Source organism: Haliotis asinina, chromosome 3 (genome assembly GCF_037392515.1).
Source record: "Haliotis asinina isolate JCU_RB_2024 chromosome 3, JCU_Hal_asi_v2, whole genome shotgun sequence".
Lineage (NCBI taxonomy): Eukaryota > Metazoa > Mollusca > Gastropoda > Lepetellida > Haliotidae > Haliotis > Haliotis asinina.
The window spans coordinates 995,867-1,014,862 of record NC_090282.1 but is presented as its reverse complement, the minus strand read 5'-3'; the positions used below and the strand labels follow the sequence as shown (position 1 = coordinate 1,014,862).

Sequence of the window (18,996 nt, the reverse complement as noted above, 5' to 3'; positions counted from 1 at the left end):
TGTTCACGATGAGTATATAAGTGCCAGTATTCGAGTGATGAACGATGACGAAATGTCAGTTAGTGAATCGTAGATACTGGCGTGCCAGCTTCATCAATGTCTTGACGCTGAGAGAATGGTCGGTCCTGGGACGTGTTTTCCTCCAGATCCTCCGGTTCAGGCACCTGGGTGAACGACAGGAGATGTTGCAGTACACAGAGGACTTTCTGCAGACGCTGGGCGTCCAGACGGTTAAACAGGAGCACCCGGAACAGATCATCATCAGCCACTCCAACAACAAGGACGACAGACAGAAGCTGCTGGACAGGTTCTTCAGGGTCGTCTGTCTACAGGTACTTTTTGTACACGGTTATGTAATGCCATACCTTGTCAACTCTAAACGTCTTAAACGTTGGCGCGATGTTCGACTGTTGAATATAAGTGTCTATTCGTTGAACATTTGCAAGATGTCCATGTGTTAAATGTTCGTCAAATATTGGCCATATGCAATTAATATATGCAATGTGTTAACAGTGAGTAGGGTGTTGGTCTGTTGAACATCATTGTCGATGTTACAGGCTCTGAAAAAGGATCCGACAGTGGAGCAGTGGGATTTTGATGACGATACTGCTAACGATGTTATAAAACTGAAACTAACAAGAACAGAGTTTGCCGAATCCCTGGGCATGCAAGCCTCGTCCATCTTCATCAGGAACGTCTTCCTTCTCGCCGACACCAACAACGACGGCTACCTATCGTTCAAGGAGTTCCTTGACTTGTTTGCTGTGTTCGCCAGAGGTATCTATACGTTATGTCCAGTGTTCGCCAGAAGTATCTATACATTAGGTTAGGTGTTCGCCAGAGGCATCATGTTCCGTGTTCGAGCTGATCTGTGGTACTCGAAAGGTAATCCATGAAATACGTTCCGGATTCGATACATGTAATTATTCCATGTTCCCCAGTTTATCCTGCTTTGTATGTTTGGTTCTAGCAGTAGCTGAGCTCTCGTGATGTGGATTCATCCCGGTTCCAGTGGTATTACTTTATCTATTGCAGCCTTAGGGATATCGGTATCTTTAGAACCATGTCCGTCTGTGTTTTGACTTGCTTGTCATTGCTGTGTACAGTTACTGTAGAAGTGTTGGATTGCAGGCACAGCTGAACAAAAGGCCCAGATGATGTTTAACATCTACGACATTCGCCGACGTGGGTATCTCACTCGGGACGATTTCTTTAAAATGATACGGTTAGTATAACACCTGTCAGTTTGGAATCCGTTCAGTCACATCAAAGTGGTTTGTAATCATGAAACATGATTAGGGAGAGGGAAGTGTAAAGGGTTAGTGTGGGGTGGTGGGGAGAGGGAAGTGTGAAGGGTTAGTGTTAGGTCTTGGGGAGAGGGAAGTGTAAACAACACTGCTAGTTCAGTTTACTGACTGTACAATGGTAGAGGAGGGGAAGAGAAGGAAGGTCAAGGACGCCTAGGTGTTTAGTACACTTTAATTACGTACAGTTAAGCAGATATTAGGAACTGAACATGATCTGGTCCTGTCAGGGCGCTCTTTGGTATGCAAGTACAACAGGTACAGACCACTGTAAGTAACCTGATCCCCCCCGTTCTGTATACAGCTCTCTGCTGGACCTGTCTGCCGCCAGTCTTGATAACGCCCACGTGACCAACCTGATGGACGTCATGTTCAGAGATGCTGGCATCGCGGACAAAGACGCAATGGACTTCCAGGACTTCAAGAAAGTATTTGTATCAAAAGAATATGAAGCTACTCTACAGGCAGCCTCCATTGCAGAGGGTACGTACAGCAGTGTAAATGGTTGGGCTATGTAAAAGATGATTGCAGTGCCGTCCTGGATGTCCGACTCTCTCATGTAGTCTATAGTCCATGGCTAGGTGTCGTACTTTGTCTGTTGCAACATATGTCATATTTGGGATTTCATTTTCTTAGTAAAGTACAAAGTCGAGCACATTTTGGGGTTGAGACACATCCGGGATTCGATCCCGCACCCTCTGAGTCCATTCTGTGGAAGTCGCGGTGGCTGAGCGGCTGACTTTGTGTGCTGGCGATTAGGGTGGGACTCTCAGGGTGGGACTCAACCCCAAAAAGTACTAGATTTTGTACTTTATTATGAAAGTCAAATCCCAGATATGACGTATGTTGCATTTGACTACTTTCTAAATGGCATTGTGCAATTATATTTTCTCTGTTGCCAGGTGGTGCAGTCTCGAAACACACCAAGGAGGAGTCAACATTTAGGAACAGACGTAAAACCTTCATACAGAGCTACAGGTAGCTAAACTCGGAAAGTCGGAAAGCACGGCGTGTATAGTACTCTCGTCGCTGGTATAAGCGAATCGTGATAATTTGCATGTGTAGGAAAGTGTTGGGTCTTTCTCACCCACAGTGAAAGTAACTTACTCTCATCCACATTCATATTTAACTTTCTCTCTCTCTTTCTCTTGCTCCTGCCCCCATGTCTCTCTCCCCCACTCTCTCTCTCTCTCTCTCTCTCTCTCTCTCTCTCTCTCTCTCTCTCTCTCTCTCTCTCTCTCTCTCTCTCTCTCTCTCTCTCTCTCTCTCTCTCTCTCTCTCTCTCTCTCTCTCTCTCTCTCTGGGATTACAATTTCTCTTTAACACAATTAAGATTTAAGAAACTGTCACCAACTCGTACGATGGCATTTGAGATTTTCCCCTCATTCCAAAGCGGCGATTGTCGGTGTTTCATTGCAACTTTGTTCCTGGACAGGGGCAACTCAGACGGGACAAAGAAACTCACCCGAACAGCCTCCCGGGTGCGGGCACCTGTGAGGAAGCAGAGGTACCCTGGCACCCCCATGGCACGAAGATGGTACGCCTTCAGTCGCTACGTGGAAAACTACCAGTGCCATATCTTCTGGGTGTCACTCTACACCCTTGTGTGTGGGGGGATCTTCACTGAACGAGCATACTGTAAGCACTCTATACATACTACATAGCACTACATACATACATTCAAAGAGTTAGGGTGGGGTAATGGACAGAGAGAAGTGGAAAAAGTTAGGGTGGGGTGGTGGAGAGAGGGGAGCGTAAAGGGTTAGGGTGGAGTGGTGAAGAGAGGGGAGCGTAAAGGGTTAGGGTGGAGCGGTGAAGAGAGGGGAGCATAATAGGGTTAGGGTGGAGTGGTGGGCAGTGGGAACTTTAAAGAGTTAGTGTGGGGTGGTAGTGAGAGAGAAGTGTAAAACGTTAGGGTGGGGTGGTGGAGAAAGAGAAGTGTAAAGGGTTAGTGTGGGGTGGTGGAGAAAGAGAAGTGTAAAGGGTGAGAGTGGGGTGGTGGAGAGAAAGGGAGGTGTTAAAGTTTAGGATGGGATGGTGGGGAGAGGGAAGTGTAAAGGGTTAGTGTTACGTGGTGGAAAGAGAGGGAAGCGTAAAAGGTTAGTGTGGGATGGTGGGGAGAGGGAAGTGTTAGTGTGGGGTGGATGGGGACAGGGAAGTGTGAAGGGTCAGTGTTAGGTCTTGGGGAGAGGGAAGTGTAAAGTGTTAGTGTTACACGGTTGGGAGAGGGAAATGTGAAGTGTTAGTGTTAGGTGGTGGGGAGAGGGAAGTGTAAAGGGTTAGTGTGGGATGGTGGGGAGAGGGAAGTGTATAGTGTTAGGGTGGGGTGTTGGAGAGAGGGAAGTGTGAAGGGTTAGTGGTAGGTGGTGGGGAGAGGAAAGTGTAAAGTGTTAGGGTGGGGTGTTGGAGAGAGGGAAGTGTAAAGGGTTAGGGTGGGGTGGTAGAGAGAGGAAAGTATAAAGGGTTAGGGTGGAGTGGTGAAGAGAGGGGAGCATAATAGGGTTAGGGTGGAGTGGTGGGCAGTGGGAACTGTAAAGAGTTAGGGTGGGGCGGTGAAGAGAGAGAAGTGTAAAAAGTTAGGGTGGGGTGATGGAGAAAGAGAAGTGTAAAGGGTTAGTGTGGGGTGGCGAAGCGAGGAGAGTGTAAAGGGTTAGGGTGGACAGTGGAAATTGTAAAGAGTTGGGCTGGGGTGGTGGAGAGAGAGAAGTGTAAAGTCTTAGTGTGGGGTGGTGGAGAGAAAGGGAGGTGTTAAAGTTTAGGATGGGATGGTGGGGAGAGGGAAGTGTAAAGGGTTTGGGTTAGGTGGTGGAAAGAGAGGGAAGTGTAAAGAGTTAGGGTGGGATGGTGGGGAGAGGGAAGTGTGAAGTGTTAATGTGGGGTGGAGGGGGAGAGGGAAGCGTGAAGGGTTAGTGTTAGGTCTTGGGGAGAGAGAAGTGTAAAGTCTTAGTGTTACACGGTTGGGAGATGGAAATGTGAAGTGTTAGTGTGGGGTGGTAGGGAGAGGGAAGTGTAAAGGGTTAGTGTGGGGTGGTGGGGAGAGGGAAGTGTATAGTGTTAGGGTGGAGTGTTGGAGAGAGGGAAGTGTGAAGGGTTAGTGTTAGGTCTTGGGGAGAGGAAAGTGTAAAGTGTTAGTGTTACACGGTTGGGAGATGGAAATGTGAAGTGTTAGTGTGGATGGTGGGGAGAGGGAAGTGTATAGTGTTAGGGTGGAGTGTTGGAGAGAGGGAAGTGAGAAGGGTTAGTGTGGTGTGGTGGAGAAAGAGAAGTGTAAAAGGTTAGTGTGGGGTGGTAGGGAGAGGGAAGTGTGAAAGGTTAGTGTTAGGTCTTGGGGAGAGGAAAGTGTAAAGGGTTAGTGTTACCTGGTTGGGAGAGGAACGTGTGAAGGGTTAGTGTTATGTGGTGGGGAGGGGGAATTGTAAAGGGTTAGGGTGAGATGGTGGAGAGAGGGAAGTAAATTGGTTGTATTCATGTGGTTGCTAGTTGACACAATACGTACGCTGTGTTTTAACGTCAGAACACGCCGGTCCTGTGAGCGGCGTCTATTATTGGGACTTACAAAGTGTATCATCATATGTCTGCACGAACACTCCAGTCGTTTTAAGTTTGGTAATGTTCATGAATAATACAGCTGCTGATAAGGATCATGTGTATATTGTGTTCACGAACATAATCTTATCAAGATCTGTTTAAATGATTTGGGAGCAGGAAAATAAATATCTGTATTAACTGAGGAGCAATGGACTTTTCCTGAAATTTAACCAATACGTAGGCGCGCTTTCCAGTACTTGTTCAACGTGAGGGTGATCCTCATACAGTTTGTCAGACTACACATGTTGTGGCATAACTCGATTCTTCTGCAGGCCAATAACAAGTCCGCCCCTTACTGCGTTGTATTTCTCTATCAACTACAAACAAGGCAACAACTCGCCCTTTCGTTCTCAATCTTGCCAGCGGTTCATGTAATATTCTCAACATGAAGTTGAGTTCAACATCTTCACATTTACTGGCCAGTTAACAAGACACTTTCACTTGAACATGTTCTGTGATGGGCCCTCAAACTGGCTGGGTGTATCCTAAGAGGCATCCCCTTCCAAATGTCTCGTTATTCTAAATATCTGTGGTCCCTTTGCGGAATGTTGAGAAATTTGTCCATATTTTATTTTTTAACCATAAACGTAAAAGCTTTTTTCTCTATTCAAATCTTTAAAAAGAAATAAATTAAGTTCGAAAATCGCAATTTCGACCTTTTCCTCATGTAACTTTTTTTGCTTTTATGTTTTTCCAATATCCTTTCAGATGCTCATGTAGGGTTTTGTCATTTCTTCGGTTATTCAACAGATAAAACAAATACACAATAATCGAAAATACGACAATACTCGAATTGTAAAATATACCGAACATTTAAATATTCGCATAAAGTAAACAATTGCGCTACCAAATTGGCGTCATTTAGTGTTCGTGTAGGTTATAGTTTATAGTGTCAGTTCTTGTTTTCCCTGTTGCAGACTATGCGGTGGGTCGAGAGCATGCGGGGCTGAGACGCCTGTCTGGTGCGTGGACGACGGCGATGATCCGTGGGTCGGCAAGTGTCATCATGTTCAACCTCGCCAGCCTGCTCGTGACCATGTCTCGCAATACCATAACTAGACTCCGAGAGACGTTCATGCATCGCTTTGTGCCATTCGACTCTGCAGTCACTTTCCACAAATACATAGCTGCTGTGTTAATGATAGCCTCCAGTAAGATACTTTACTTACACAACGTTACAGAACAACTTATCTCTTACATCCAGCCTTCCCAGCCCCGGTTAAGTAAAGAAATCACGTTCTCCACATTGTTACCTGGTAGCCCTCTGTAAGTCAGTGTCGAGACTCATGTAGCAGCCATTGCTGTAGCTGTGACGGTTACGCTGTTACAACCCTAATCTGTCCTATTGTGTCTGCGTCTGTGTGTCAGCACAATGTCGTTCTTGTGGATTTTGTCAAAGCTTTGGGATTTCAACTGTTCGTGTTTCCCCCCTAATCAAGCAGACATAACTGAAATATTGTTCAAGGCCTCCGGTCCACTCAACCGCTACATCCTTGGATAGAGTATGATAACATTTTCAATTATACGTCCAAACATTATACAGTCTGTACACAGGGCAAATGTGGCTGGACTGAGACGACCCAGTGTTAACAATGGAATTTGTAATCAAAATGCTATCAAAGGCTTTCAATTATCCTTAGTTTATTCTCCAGCCCTGATTTCAGTGAACCTCTGACAATGGTATATTGTTGTTTATCTGTTGCAGTCGTGCATATCGTGGGTCATTGCGTCAACCTATACTGTATGAGCACTCAGCCAGCTCAGGACCTCAGCTGTCTGTTCAGAGAGTTCTTTAGAGCGTGTGTATTATCTTGGTTCTCATCTTCGATCTCATCCTATACCCATGTACTCCTCTTCCACCTATGTACTTCTCTTGCACCTATATACTCCTCTTGTACCTATCTACTTCTCTTGTACCTATATACTTCTCTTGTACCTATGTACTCCTCTTGCACCTATATACCCCTCTTGTACCTATGTACTTCACTTGTACCTATGTACTTCACTTGTACCTATGTACTCCTCTAGTACCTATGTACTTCTCTTGCACCCATGTACTCCTCTTGTACCTATGTACTCTTGAACCCATGTACTCCTCTTGTACCCATGTACTCCTCTTGCACCTATGTACTCCTCTTGTACCTATCTACTTCTCTTGTACCTATATACTTCTCTTGTACCTATGTACTCCTCTTGTACCTATGTACTCCTCTTGCACCTATATACTCCTCTTGTACCTATATACTTCACTTGTACCTATGTACTTCACTTGTACCTATGTACTCCTCTTGTACCTATGTACTCCTCTTGCACCCATGTACTCTTGTACCCATGTACTCCTCTTGTACCCATGTACTCCTCTTGTACCCATGTACTCCTCTTGTACCCATGTACTCCTCTTGCACCTATGTACTTTTCTTGTACCTATGCATTCATTTTCTATCCATGCACTCGTCCTGTACCTATGCACTCATTGTGTACCCATGTATTCCTCTTCCACCTATGTACTCCTCTTGTACCCATGTACTGCTCTTCCACCTGTATACTCCTCTTGTACCCATGTACTCCTCTTGCACTCATCTACTCCTCTTGTACCCATGTACTATTCTTGTACCCATGTACTTCTCTTTTACCTAAGTACTCCTCTTGCACCTATGTACTTTTCTTGTACCTATGCATTCATTTTCTATCCATGCACTCGTCTTGTACCTATGTACTCCTCTTGTACCTATGTACTCCTCTTGCACCCATGTACTGTTGTACCCATGTACTCCTGTTGTACCCATGTACTCCTCTTGCACCCATGTACTCCTCTTGTACCCATGTACTCCTCTTGTACCCATGTACTCCTCTTGTACCCATGTACTCCTCTTGCACCCATGTACTCCTGTTGTACCCATGTACTGCTCTTGCACCCATGTGCTCCTCTTGTACCCATGTACTCCTCTTGTACCCATGTACTCCTCTTAAACCCATGTACTTCTCTTTTACCCATGTACTCCTCTTGCACCTATGTACTTTTCTTGTACCTATGCATTCATTTTCTATCCATGCACTCGTCTTGTACCTATGCACTCATTGTGTACCCATGTACTGCTCTTGAACCTATGTACTCCTGTTGTACCCATGTACTCCTCTTGTACCCATGTACTCCTGATGTAGTGACGATGAATTACATTTCCTGTACGTCTATGATTCATTTTGAATGGACCCATGTATCATCTGAAGTCATAAAGAAAGAGATTCCATTTGGTCGACCAGGAAAAATAACGGTGCCAACTATATGTAGGGACAACTGAAATTCAGATATGACGCAGGTTATGGATGAAGTTCACGTTTTTGTTTATACTGACGCCACGGTATCGTGTTGAATACCCATACATTCTACATTGTGTTAAATACCCATACATTCTACATTGTGTTAAATACCCATACATTCTACATTGTGTTAAATACCCATACATTCTACATTGTGTTAAATACCCATACATTCTACATTGTGTTAAATACCCATACATTCTACATTGTGTGAAATATCCATACCTACCACGCCATGTTTAAATACATTATGTTCAATACCCATATATACTATATTTTGCTGTATTATGTTCAATACCCATACACGCTTCATTCTGTTCAATACCCATATATACTATAGTATGTTAAACTTCCATGTATATTACATTTTGTTAAATACCCAAACGATTATACTTCAAGTTCGATACCCATACATGCTAGATGATGTTAAATACCCGTACATGTATACTGCATTAAGTTCCATACCCATACATACCACACTGTGTTAATTGTGATGTCATTACTTTCAGGAACAGGAACAGTAACAGTTTCAATATAGACACTTCATTTTGTCAATTTGACATTTACTTTTGATAACAGAAATATTCCTAATACTTTGAATGTAATTCATGTGGGTAATATCCTCATAACTCTCCATTATTTTTAAGGAATGGAAAGTTACTCGGACATTTTCTAATACATACTACATCATGTTCAATACCAACACATACCACATTATGTAAGGAAAAAACTCCGAAGCTCTTGAATGGAGGCATTTCGAGTGTCAGTTGTGTCAGTATCTGTCTGAAAGGTAACAAAAATATGTAGATGCAGTTGTGAATTGTTCTTCTGATGAGGATTTACTGCGTGAGTCGCATAACGTATAGCGGGAATTTGACCAAATGAATAGGTTAGCAGATGAACCGATGCTTACTTCTTAACAGACAGAAAAAGAAAGTATACCTTCCCCCCTCCCCCCAAAATAGCAAACGTTTTGGCAAGCCTCTCAGTTTCTGAATATCAAAGCTTGGATACTCTCGCAAAAAATAAAGCACCGAAAAGAAAAGCAATGAGCAGTGCGGATGTTCGATTGCTGGCAATAGGAAAGGGATGAGTGTGAATCCCAGTCAGGCAGCAAACTATTAACTACTCGTCTATCTGAAATCTGAATAGGAGTCCGTCAGAGAGGACAAGGGACTCAAAGGGGTGAATGGGTTTAGTTTTACGCCGCCTTCAACAATATTCCAGCTATATGTAAATAAAAGGGGCTCGACCAGACAATCCAGTGATCAACAGCATGAGCATCGTTCTGCGCAATTGGGAACCGATGGGCCCGTTGTCCACACAGACATGACTAAAAGGCATTGAGGTGAATAAATAATATTGTGATTGCTTAAAATCTTAAATTTACACAAAAAAAACCAATGAAATTCATATCTTTTTTTAAAAAAAACAAACAACAAAACATAACGTCGACTACAATTTAACTTGTATGCAATGTATGTACAACTTGACTGCAGATTAGTGGGTTGTGATGTTTGGGAATCGAACCCGCGCCGGCACTAGGCACTATGACCACTAAGCTACCTCACAGCCCATATACGTAATTAATAAGTGAGGTATCTTAATGGTTGTAGTGTCTGCTGCGAGGGTTCGATTCCCGCAAAGGGACAAAGTGTATAGCCCACGCGTTGTTCCCCGTTATACTGCTGCTAAATCGGTACACTTCTTTGTGAAACGTGGCGGTGCTAGAGTGACATTTGACACTTAATAAATGGATGAAAACACTGAGGTTTTTGTTTCTGTATTTCAAAAACTGGGGTATTACTGTTCTGGTTTCTGTTTTAGGACACGGTCAGTAATAGGGCGCCAGTATTTGAAAAAGGGATTCCAATATACGCGCTATGGTCGCCAATATTCGAACCTAGGGCGCCAATAAACAAAAGATACTGTCCTCCTGTTCCGACTTTACTGGAGGGATATGTTGTGTAATGGAGGCAGTTTTAGGTTTAAGTTCAATACCCGTACATACCACATTATTTTCAATACCCATACATACCCTTTTATGTGCGATACCCATACATACCACATTATGTGCAATACTCAAACATATCACCTTATGTTCGGTACCCATGCATGCTACACGATGTTAAATACCCTCACATACAACATTATGTACAATTCCCATGCATACTTATACATAGTACATTCACCAAGTTAAGATAAATACAACTATATACCGTGCTATATTAACTAAATACACACTCGACATAGCAGGTACCATGTCATGTTAAATATCCGCGTGTGTAATATTATGGTACATTCCCAGGTACACCACATTATGTTGAATATCAGTACATGCCACGAGATATGCAGCGCCCAGATGCTTCGCATCATCGCGTTATCACCAAATGATTTCAATAACAGTATTAAATAGCTTAAAGGTTTTCCTGCAATAATACACTGTAATATGGTACTATCTTGTATATATCATCCCACTAGATCATAATGTATCTAAATAAAACTCCTGTTCGTGGACCGATACCCTTCGTACTGTAAATATGGATAAAAATAGAACTTAAATCCTCTACCACATCACAGACAAGGACAGTCAACAACATTAAAATCTATACCACTATCACAGACAAGTACAGTCAACAACATTAAAACCCTCTACCACCATCACAGACAAGGACAGCCAACAACATTAAAACCCTCTACCACCATCACAGACAAGGACAGTCAACAACATGAAAATCTATACCACTATCACAGACAAGTACAGTCAACAACATTAAAACCCTCTACCACCATCACAGACAAGGACAGTCAACAACATTAAAACCCTCTACCACCATCACAGACAAGGACAGCCAACAACATTAAAACCCTCTACCACCATCACAGACAAGGACAGTCAACAACATTAAAACCCTCTACCACCATCACGGACAAGGACAGCCAACAACATTAAAACCCTCTACCACCATCACAGAACGTAAATGCTCTACTATCGTCGCAGACAGAGAAAGTCAACAGAACATAAATCCCCTACCACCATCGCAGACAAAAACAGCCAACAGACCTTCCATCCTCTACCATCACCACATACAGAGACAGCCAACGGAACTTGACAGCCCCCCAAAAAAGAGAACTCACTGCCATATTTTGCCGGCAATGTATGTTTATAAAGGCAATGTCCCGCTGCAGTGATGATTTTCCTAGGTTACAGACTGAGTAATGATTGTCCTATTGTCCAGTAATGATTGTCCGATTGTGCAGCAATGGATGTCCAATTGTGCAGTAATGTTGTCCTGCCGTGCAGTGATGATTGTCCTATGCTACTGTAATGATTGTCCTAGGTTTCAGTAATGATTGTCTTTTTGTACAGTAATGTTTGCCCTATGCTACAGATCGCATGTCCTATACACCTTCCACTTCTGGGCATTCCAGACTATCACAGGTGAGAAGTAAGGGGCATCCCACTGCTCCATTACCTAACATCGTCTTTCATGATCTCAGAATACAATTTAAAACAATGTTTCGATGACGCAAGTATGAAGACATTGTATGGTGGAGTTGTTGCAGTGTCATCTAGGTACATACCTTGACTCTTAACGTCACTGTTTCGATGGAACACACCAATACGTGAGGCAGGTTTCAGTGACCTGAGAACAATAGAACATACAGAGGACCCTTTCTAAATCACCACTAATCAGCTGACTCCTACACAATATAGCAGCGTATTGTTGGTAGTGAAGTTACCTGATCACGAACTCATTGTTGTTCCGTTTTACACTCCTCCCCTTCACTTTCTTGCTCTGATATTCCCAGGACTTGCCGGAATTCTGGTTACGGTGCTCATGTTCGCAATGTACGTGTTCGCCATGCAGTTCGCTCGGCGTAACGTCTTCAACGCCTTCTGGCTTACTCACAGCCTCTACATCTTCGTCTACATTTTGACGTTCCTGCACGGCATCGGGAGACTGGTGCAGGATCCGCTGTTTCCATGGTACCTGATAGGACCCTTATTGATCTACTTAATCGACAGGATTCTGACGTACAGCAGACACAAGGTCGAGATTGGTGTCAAGAGAGCTGAGCTGCTTCCATCAGGTAACGTCAGACGTGTATATTTTTATCTTACCCACATGCAAAATGCTGCAATTTCATTGGTCAATGACGTTTTAACAAGTTCCTGTGTCACTCCTCACACGAAGGTGAAACTGGAAAAAGATATTACCTGCTGCCACGTAACCGCCAAACTCTGCTGAGGCTGTATCTCCAACAATCGTTTGACGTCATTATATGATTGGCTGATTTGGGGCTCGCCATGTACACATTTATTTCATCGACTGTTTTATACGGTTTGCACACTAAACTTAAACATACTTAATCATTTTATAGCAGTTTCAAGATTGCCAGAATGTAAATTATTTCACAGCTTTAAAAAATCCAGTCGAGAGGCAGATGTCATTTTGTTTATGTCATGCGGTCGACAGCGAGCTTATCGATCTTGTGGATGAAAGAGAAAACGATATCTTGTACAAAATGGCGATAAGGTATACACATTGCATGCTCATGCTCCTCCCTCTTGTAATGCGGTCTGATGTACACATTTCTATAGACGCTATCGTCGGTGACTTCCCTATCGTTGATGAAGGTATATCAATGATACCATTGTAGGTGATGTCATTGTGATATAGCTATCGATGACGAAGATATCTTGTTGATGCAGTTGTAGATGATGTCATAGTGATGTTGCTATCGATTATGAACATATGTCAGTGATACCATTGTATGTGATATCATGTTGATGTAGCTATCGATGATGGCCATACGTGAGTAATGCCATTGTTTAGTAGCACATTCAGGTACGATAAATACGTTTTAGCTTGAAATAGTTTAACTCAAATCGCATCTGAACATACATGTGAAGCGTGCTACTCGCTCATACCACACAAAGCCTCCTGCACACAGCTGCGTTGATTACGACAGACACGTGCATTGCCATCAGCTCTCCTCAAAATATATCTCGACTCATCTGTGAACAAGACATTTCTCCACCATTGCACCGGTCTACCTCGATATCTTATGCACCTTGGAAGACGTTCTCTGCGGTGGCGCTGTGTCAGGACCTTACGTCTTGTCGGACGGCTTGGTCGGATTCCGTGTTCCCGAAGACGGTTAAGGACAGATTGATTGGAGATGTTCCTCAAACCATGGATGTTTGATGCTGTTGTGGTGGCTGAACGAAACCGATCTCGGAGGTGTTGAACTTGGATGTATCGATTTTGAACAGGGATAGTAACTCTTGGTCTCCCTGACCTTGGTCTATCGGAAACACTTCTAGTGGCTGTGAATCGCATCCACAACCTGTTAATTGTTGCCCTAGACATGTTTCACTATCTTGCAACCTTAGCATGACAAGTCCCAGACTGTATTCTGCCAATAGCGTTGTAACATTGAGTGTTGGATAATCTTAATTTTTGTTTCACATTTCAGTATTCGTAAACGATTATATATAGCATAGCAATCGATTATAGTATATGAAAGTTCTGACATATTTTTGTTCACACCACTGTTGTAAAACAGAAAATGGGGATGCCAAATTAGGTTTCATATGCACATATTGTTACTCCGTTTGGTGAAATGGCCATTTGAGATAACACTGGTGAGGTAAGGCCAAAATGGTTGTACATCCCCTCGTCAGACTGGTGAGGTAAGGCCAAAATGACTGTACACTCCGTCGTCAGACTGGTGAGGTAAGGCCAAAATGGCTGTACATCCCCTCGTCAGACTGGCGAGGTAAGGCCAAAATAGTTGTCCATCCCCTCGTCAGACTGGTGAGGTAAGGCCAAAATGGCAGTACATCCCGTCGTCAGACTGGTGAGGTAAGGCCAAAATGGTTGTACATCGCATTGTCAGACTGGTGAGGTAAGGCCAAAATGGTTATACATCCCATCGTCAGACTGGCGAGGTAAGACCAAAATAGTTGTACATCCCCTCGTGAGACTGGTGAGGTAAGGCCAAAATGGTTATACATCGCATTGTCAGACTGGTGAGGTAAGGCCAAAATGGCAATACATCCCGTCGTCAAGTCGGTGAATGTTTGTTGTTCATTCATGCCGTAAGGCAGGTCAGACAAGATCCGGCATTGTTGAAACATGTCGGACATATATGGAACAGTTTCTGTGATAAACATGTACTCATTTCCATTTTCAGGCGTGCTATTTCTGGAGTTCAAACGTCCTGCTAATTTCGATTACAAGTCTGGCCAGTGGGTCCGTATCGCCTGTTTGGTTCTGGGCAAGAGCGAATACCACCCTTTCACTCTCACGTCAGCTCCTCACGAAGAAAACCTTTCTTTGCACATCCGGGCAGTTGGTCCGTGGACCACCAACCTGCGTGAGACCTATGACCCAAGCAAACTGGACATGAACAAGTTACCAAAGGTAAGACAAGATAAAACGCACCTTCTAGACTCGTCTAGGTATATTAGTCAGTGCATGGTAGTTGGGCGGGGTAGACAGAAGGCGACATGGTAGACACAGATATCGAAATGGTAGACAGAGAGCGGCATAGTAGACAGAGAGTTACATGGTAGACAGAGAGTGGTATGGTAGGCAGAGCGACATGCTAGGCAGAGAGTTACATGGTAGACAGAGAGTGGTATGGTAGGCAGAGCGACATGTTAGGCAGAGAGTTACATGGTAGACAGAGGGTGGTATGGTAGACAGGGCTACATGGTAGACATAGAGAGTGGACTGATAGAGAGCGACATGATAGAAAGAGTGGCATGGTAGACAGAGTGACATGGTAGACACAGAGAGCGAACTGATAGACAGAGCGACATGGTAGAGAGAGAGTGACATGGCAGACAGAGTGACATGATAGACACAGAGAGCGGACTGATACACACAGAGAGACATGATCGAAAGAGAGCAAAATGGTAGACAGATAGTGGTATAGTAAGTACAGAGTGGCATGCTAGACAGAGAGGGATATCGTAGACCCAGAAAGCCGAATGATAGACAGAGAACAAAATAATCAACCAGAAGTGTCAGGGTAGATAGAGCGCATCGCGGTACACAGAGAGTGGCATGGTAGACAGAGTTGCATGGTAGACACAGATAGCGACATGGTAGACAGAAAGTGGCGTGGTAGACAAAGACTCGATAAACAGAGAGCGACATGGCAGACACCTAAGGCTGAATGATAAACAGAGAGCGACATGGTTGACAGAGGACAACATTGTCGACTGTGATCGGCATGTTAACTGTTGCTGCGAAAGTTAACTGTGAAAGTGGATAATGACAGCTTTAGTGCGGAATTCCTGTCTTTGTTCGAAATATCAGAGATTTTGCGGAATTATCCCATTTCGTTCTTTACATCCTCAGAATAAATGAAATCTTTGATTGGCAAAAACATTTCAGCTGTATTGTAGTCTTGAGTGGACTGGCAACCTTGAATAGCTGAACCAATTTGAACCTTGTGCCATGACTGTCTTAATGATACACGAAACATTGTATTTTGTGGTAGATGATGTAAAAAGTCATCAGGTTATGAAGGGGGTATTTTTCATCAAAGAATGTGCATTCTATGTAATAGTCTTACTATATTATCACACTATACGTTCTAGTGAATATGACACCTGTTTTCTAGTTGTACCTCGATGGACCATTCGGCGAGGGGCATCAGGACTGGTACACATTCGACATCGCAGTGCTTGTAGGGGGCGGAATTGGCGTTACGCCGTTTGCCTCTATACTCAAAGATATCGCGTTCAAGTCACAGACGGGGGCTCGCTTTACATGCAAAAAGGTAAACATTCCCTGCAAGCAGAAATGTGTTTGTTCTCATGGCTATCACAATCAAGAGATAGGGTCTACTTGTGTAGCTAGCATCTGACACGATTCCGCAGGTGATACGAGCTCGTAATTGTATGTTATCAGAATGTCCGTGGTTCGAACCCCATGGCCAAACATGATATAAATACTTTGACTGACTACACTGCTATATAGCTAATACGCACTCTGAATTTGTTGTCGTATAATCTCGGGTCATGTAGACATGTTTCAGTTGATCCGCCTGTTAGGCAAACCAGAAGCAACCACTATTGGTCAGTATTACGGAAATAGAGGACTGTACATATCTCGTACACAGGTGTACTTCGTATGGGTGACGCGCACCCAGAAGCACTATGAATGGTTGGTCGACATCATCAGGGATGTAGAGGACAAGGACAAGCACAACATCGTCAGCGTCCACATCTTCGTCACTCAGTTCCAGCAGAAGTTCGACCTGCGGACAACCATGCTGGTATGACACATACTGCGATTACTATTGTAGATTCTATAGTTATGAGGTAAAGTTACACAGCATGAATCCACTTATTCTGGCCAAATATACTGAGGGATAAAGTAAGGGATCGCATCAAAGTGCAAGTGTTCCTTTATTTTTTTTCCAGATGCCTACACAAACTGTGCAATAAACGATTTGTGAAAATAACAACTGCAAAACATTAGATAACACTTGTGCTTTCATGTGATTCCTTATTTTTCCCTCAGTGTATGTGTTATAGCCCATGTAAAGTAGGAAGATAGTAATATAGCGGACATAAAACTGTTTCTGTGATGGAGAAAGAAAACATAGCTTTTACTGCTTATATGAGTAACACCACCACCTCGTCAGGGGGAGTAGGAGTCAAATGTGTCCCAACAAGGCCCAGCTGCTCAGGATCTGTGATCTGGTTGTTGGGTCGGTGTTCACAAGATCTATCACTACACAGTCTGGTCAAGGAGAGTATCATGTACCATGTGTGTTTCAGTACATCTGCGAGCGACACTTCCAGAAGGTGGAGAACCGCAGCCTGCTTACCGGTCTCCGGGCGACCACGCACTTCGGTAGACCTGAGTTTGATGAGTTCCTCAACTCTCTTCACTATGAACACCCACAGGTCGGTACAAGTACACATTGCACAACTATTTCAGCCGTTCATGATGTATGTCGAGAGGTACGAGTTATTGTGTAATTCCATGGTATTTGTGTTGACCAGTGTGCCATGCGGGTGTGTGTCGCGAAGTACGGGCTGTTGTGTAATTCCATGGTATTTGTGTTGACCAGTGCGCCATGCGGGTGTGTGTCGCGAAGTACGGGCTGTTGTGTAATTCCATGGTATTTGTGTTGACAAGTGCGCCGTGTGGGTGTGTGTCGCGAAGTACGGGTTGTTGTGTAACTCCTTGTTATTTGTGTTGACAGGTGCGCCGCGTGGGTGTATTCAGCTGCGGGCCAGGTCCTATGACCAACTCTGTCCAGGCAGCGTGTAGTTACCTCAATACTCTTGAAGGGCCAAGCTACACACACCACTTTGAGAACTTCTAGACCGTCCCTGGATCATAGCCAGCTTCACACCGAGCACCACTGCTTGGCCCCTGTGTCACTAACATTATTCAGTGTACATGTACAACACCGTCTAACTTCTGCTTACACCACTGTCTGACCTCTGCGACACTAACTGGATTCAGTGTACATGTACACCACTGTACGACCTCCATGACACTAACAGGATGCAGTGTACATGTACACCACTGTCTGACCTCTGTTTACATCACTGTCTGACCTCTGTGACACTAACATGATTCAGTGTAAATGCACACCACTATCTGACCTCTGTGTCACTAACAGGATTCAGTGTACATGCACATCATTGTCTGACCTCTGTATCACTAACAGGATTCAGTGTACATGTACACCACTGTCTGACCTCTGTGACACTAACAGGATGCAGTGTACATGTACACCACTGTCTGACCTAAGTACCAGTGTAAAGGAAGTAGTGTGAGCCTATAACTGCAAGCAGTAAGCTGATTTGGGATTCTCTTGTTACGTCTGACAAATCCCTTCTCGCCACATTGTAACAGGAAGATGTCCGACACTGTAATTAATCGCTATAAATTACTTAAATCCCTTTTGTTGTGATGTGCACCACAGTCACTGATAGGGTACACGGGCCTTGTGCCACATCTGGCCTTCCCTCAGCAGAAATGTCCTTGCGCGAGAACCTCTCACTGTACTCACCAGTGTAGTGGCTACGGTTACCAGATGATCGACGCTGCCACCCCGAGGCACAATGTAGTTTTTAACAAACCCTAAACGGTTTTATGGCATACGCAGCTTATGATTCAGTTGTAACAACAGAATATGTATTGCCGCTGGATGTTTGCTCTATTTTTTAATGTATCTTCTTGCCTGCACGACGCGATCACACGAAAAACTTCCACTACCAACGTTCCCCATTCTCTGATCAAACAAGTGCTCTCTGTCACATACGTGTGCCCTGTATTATTATGCAGTTGCTTCTTGAACCCTTGTGATGTTTTTAGGTTTGACAGTATTTTGCACATCACAGGCAGGTGAATATGGAACTATACCTTACAGGGATATCATATGCCTATAGATACATATTAATATGTAAATTCACTTTCACATGTATGCACCAAGGTAAACGTAACTCATCTCCTAGTATAACGTACTGGAATTCCCCTTTGCATAAAAATTAACAATCACCTGGTCTGTCAGTGGGCTATAGATGGCAGCGGAATGGCTTGTGAAAAATATTGTCTATAATCTACCGAACAAACTTCATGTTATGTAAAAACAGATAATGGTTACTCATACTATTTTCATGATAACAGAAGATTAAAAATCTTCGGCTTGTCTTCTATAGAGGTTTTGGCTATATGGTCAGCATAATGCTATGATAATTAATATTGACGCGGTTCACAATAAACTCTTTTATCTCTCA

General features: G+C 43.7%; 1 protein-coding gene across 1 annotated transcript in view; it reads left to right on the top strand.

Annotated features, from left to right (window-relative positions):
* LOC137277292 (dual oxidase 1-like) overlaps positions 1–18,996 on the top strand; it is a 126,538-nt gene extending 107,542 nt beyond the window's left edge. Inside the window, exons 17-31 of the mRNA XM_067808952.1 lie at positions 147–332; positions 558–777; positions 1,132–1,225; positions 1,609–1,787; positions 2,207–2,282; positions 2,740–2,942; positions 5,810–6,043; positions 6,598–6,691; positions 11,603–11,652; positions 12,024–12,305; positions 14,415–14,644; positions 15,855–16,013; positions 16,356–16,511; positions 17,020–17,148; positions 17,451–18,996. Of these exons, the coding sequence (XP_067665053.1) occupies positions 147–332; positions 558–777; positions 1,132–1,225; positions 1,609–1,787; positions 2,207–2,282; positions 2,740–2,942; positions 5,810–6,043; positions 6,598–6,691; positions 11,603–11,652; positions 12,024–12,305; positions 14,415–14,644; positions 15,855–16,013; positions 16,356–16,511; positions 17,020–17,148; positions 17,451–17,573 (2,415 nt within the window). The 3' untranslated portion in view covers positions 17,574–18,996. The remainder of the gene's footprint in view (positions 1–146; positions 333–557; positions 778–1,131; positions 1,226–1,608; positions 1,788–2,206; positions 2,283–2,739; positions 2,943–5,809; positions 6,044–6,597; positions 6,692–11,602; positions 11,653–12,023; positions 12,306–14,414; positions 14,645–15,854; positions 16,014–16,355; positions 16,512–17,019; positions 17,149–17,450) is intronic.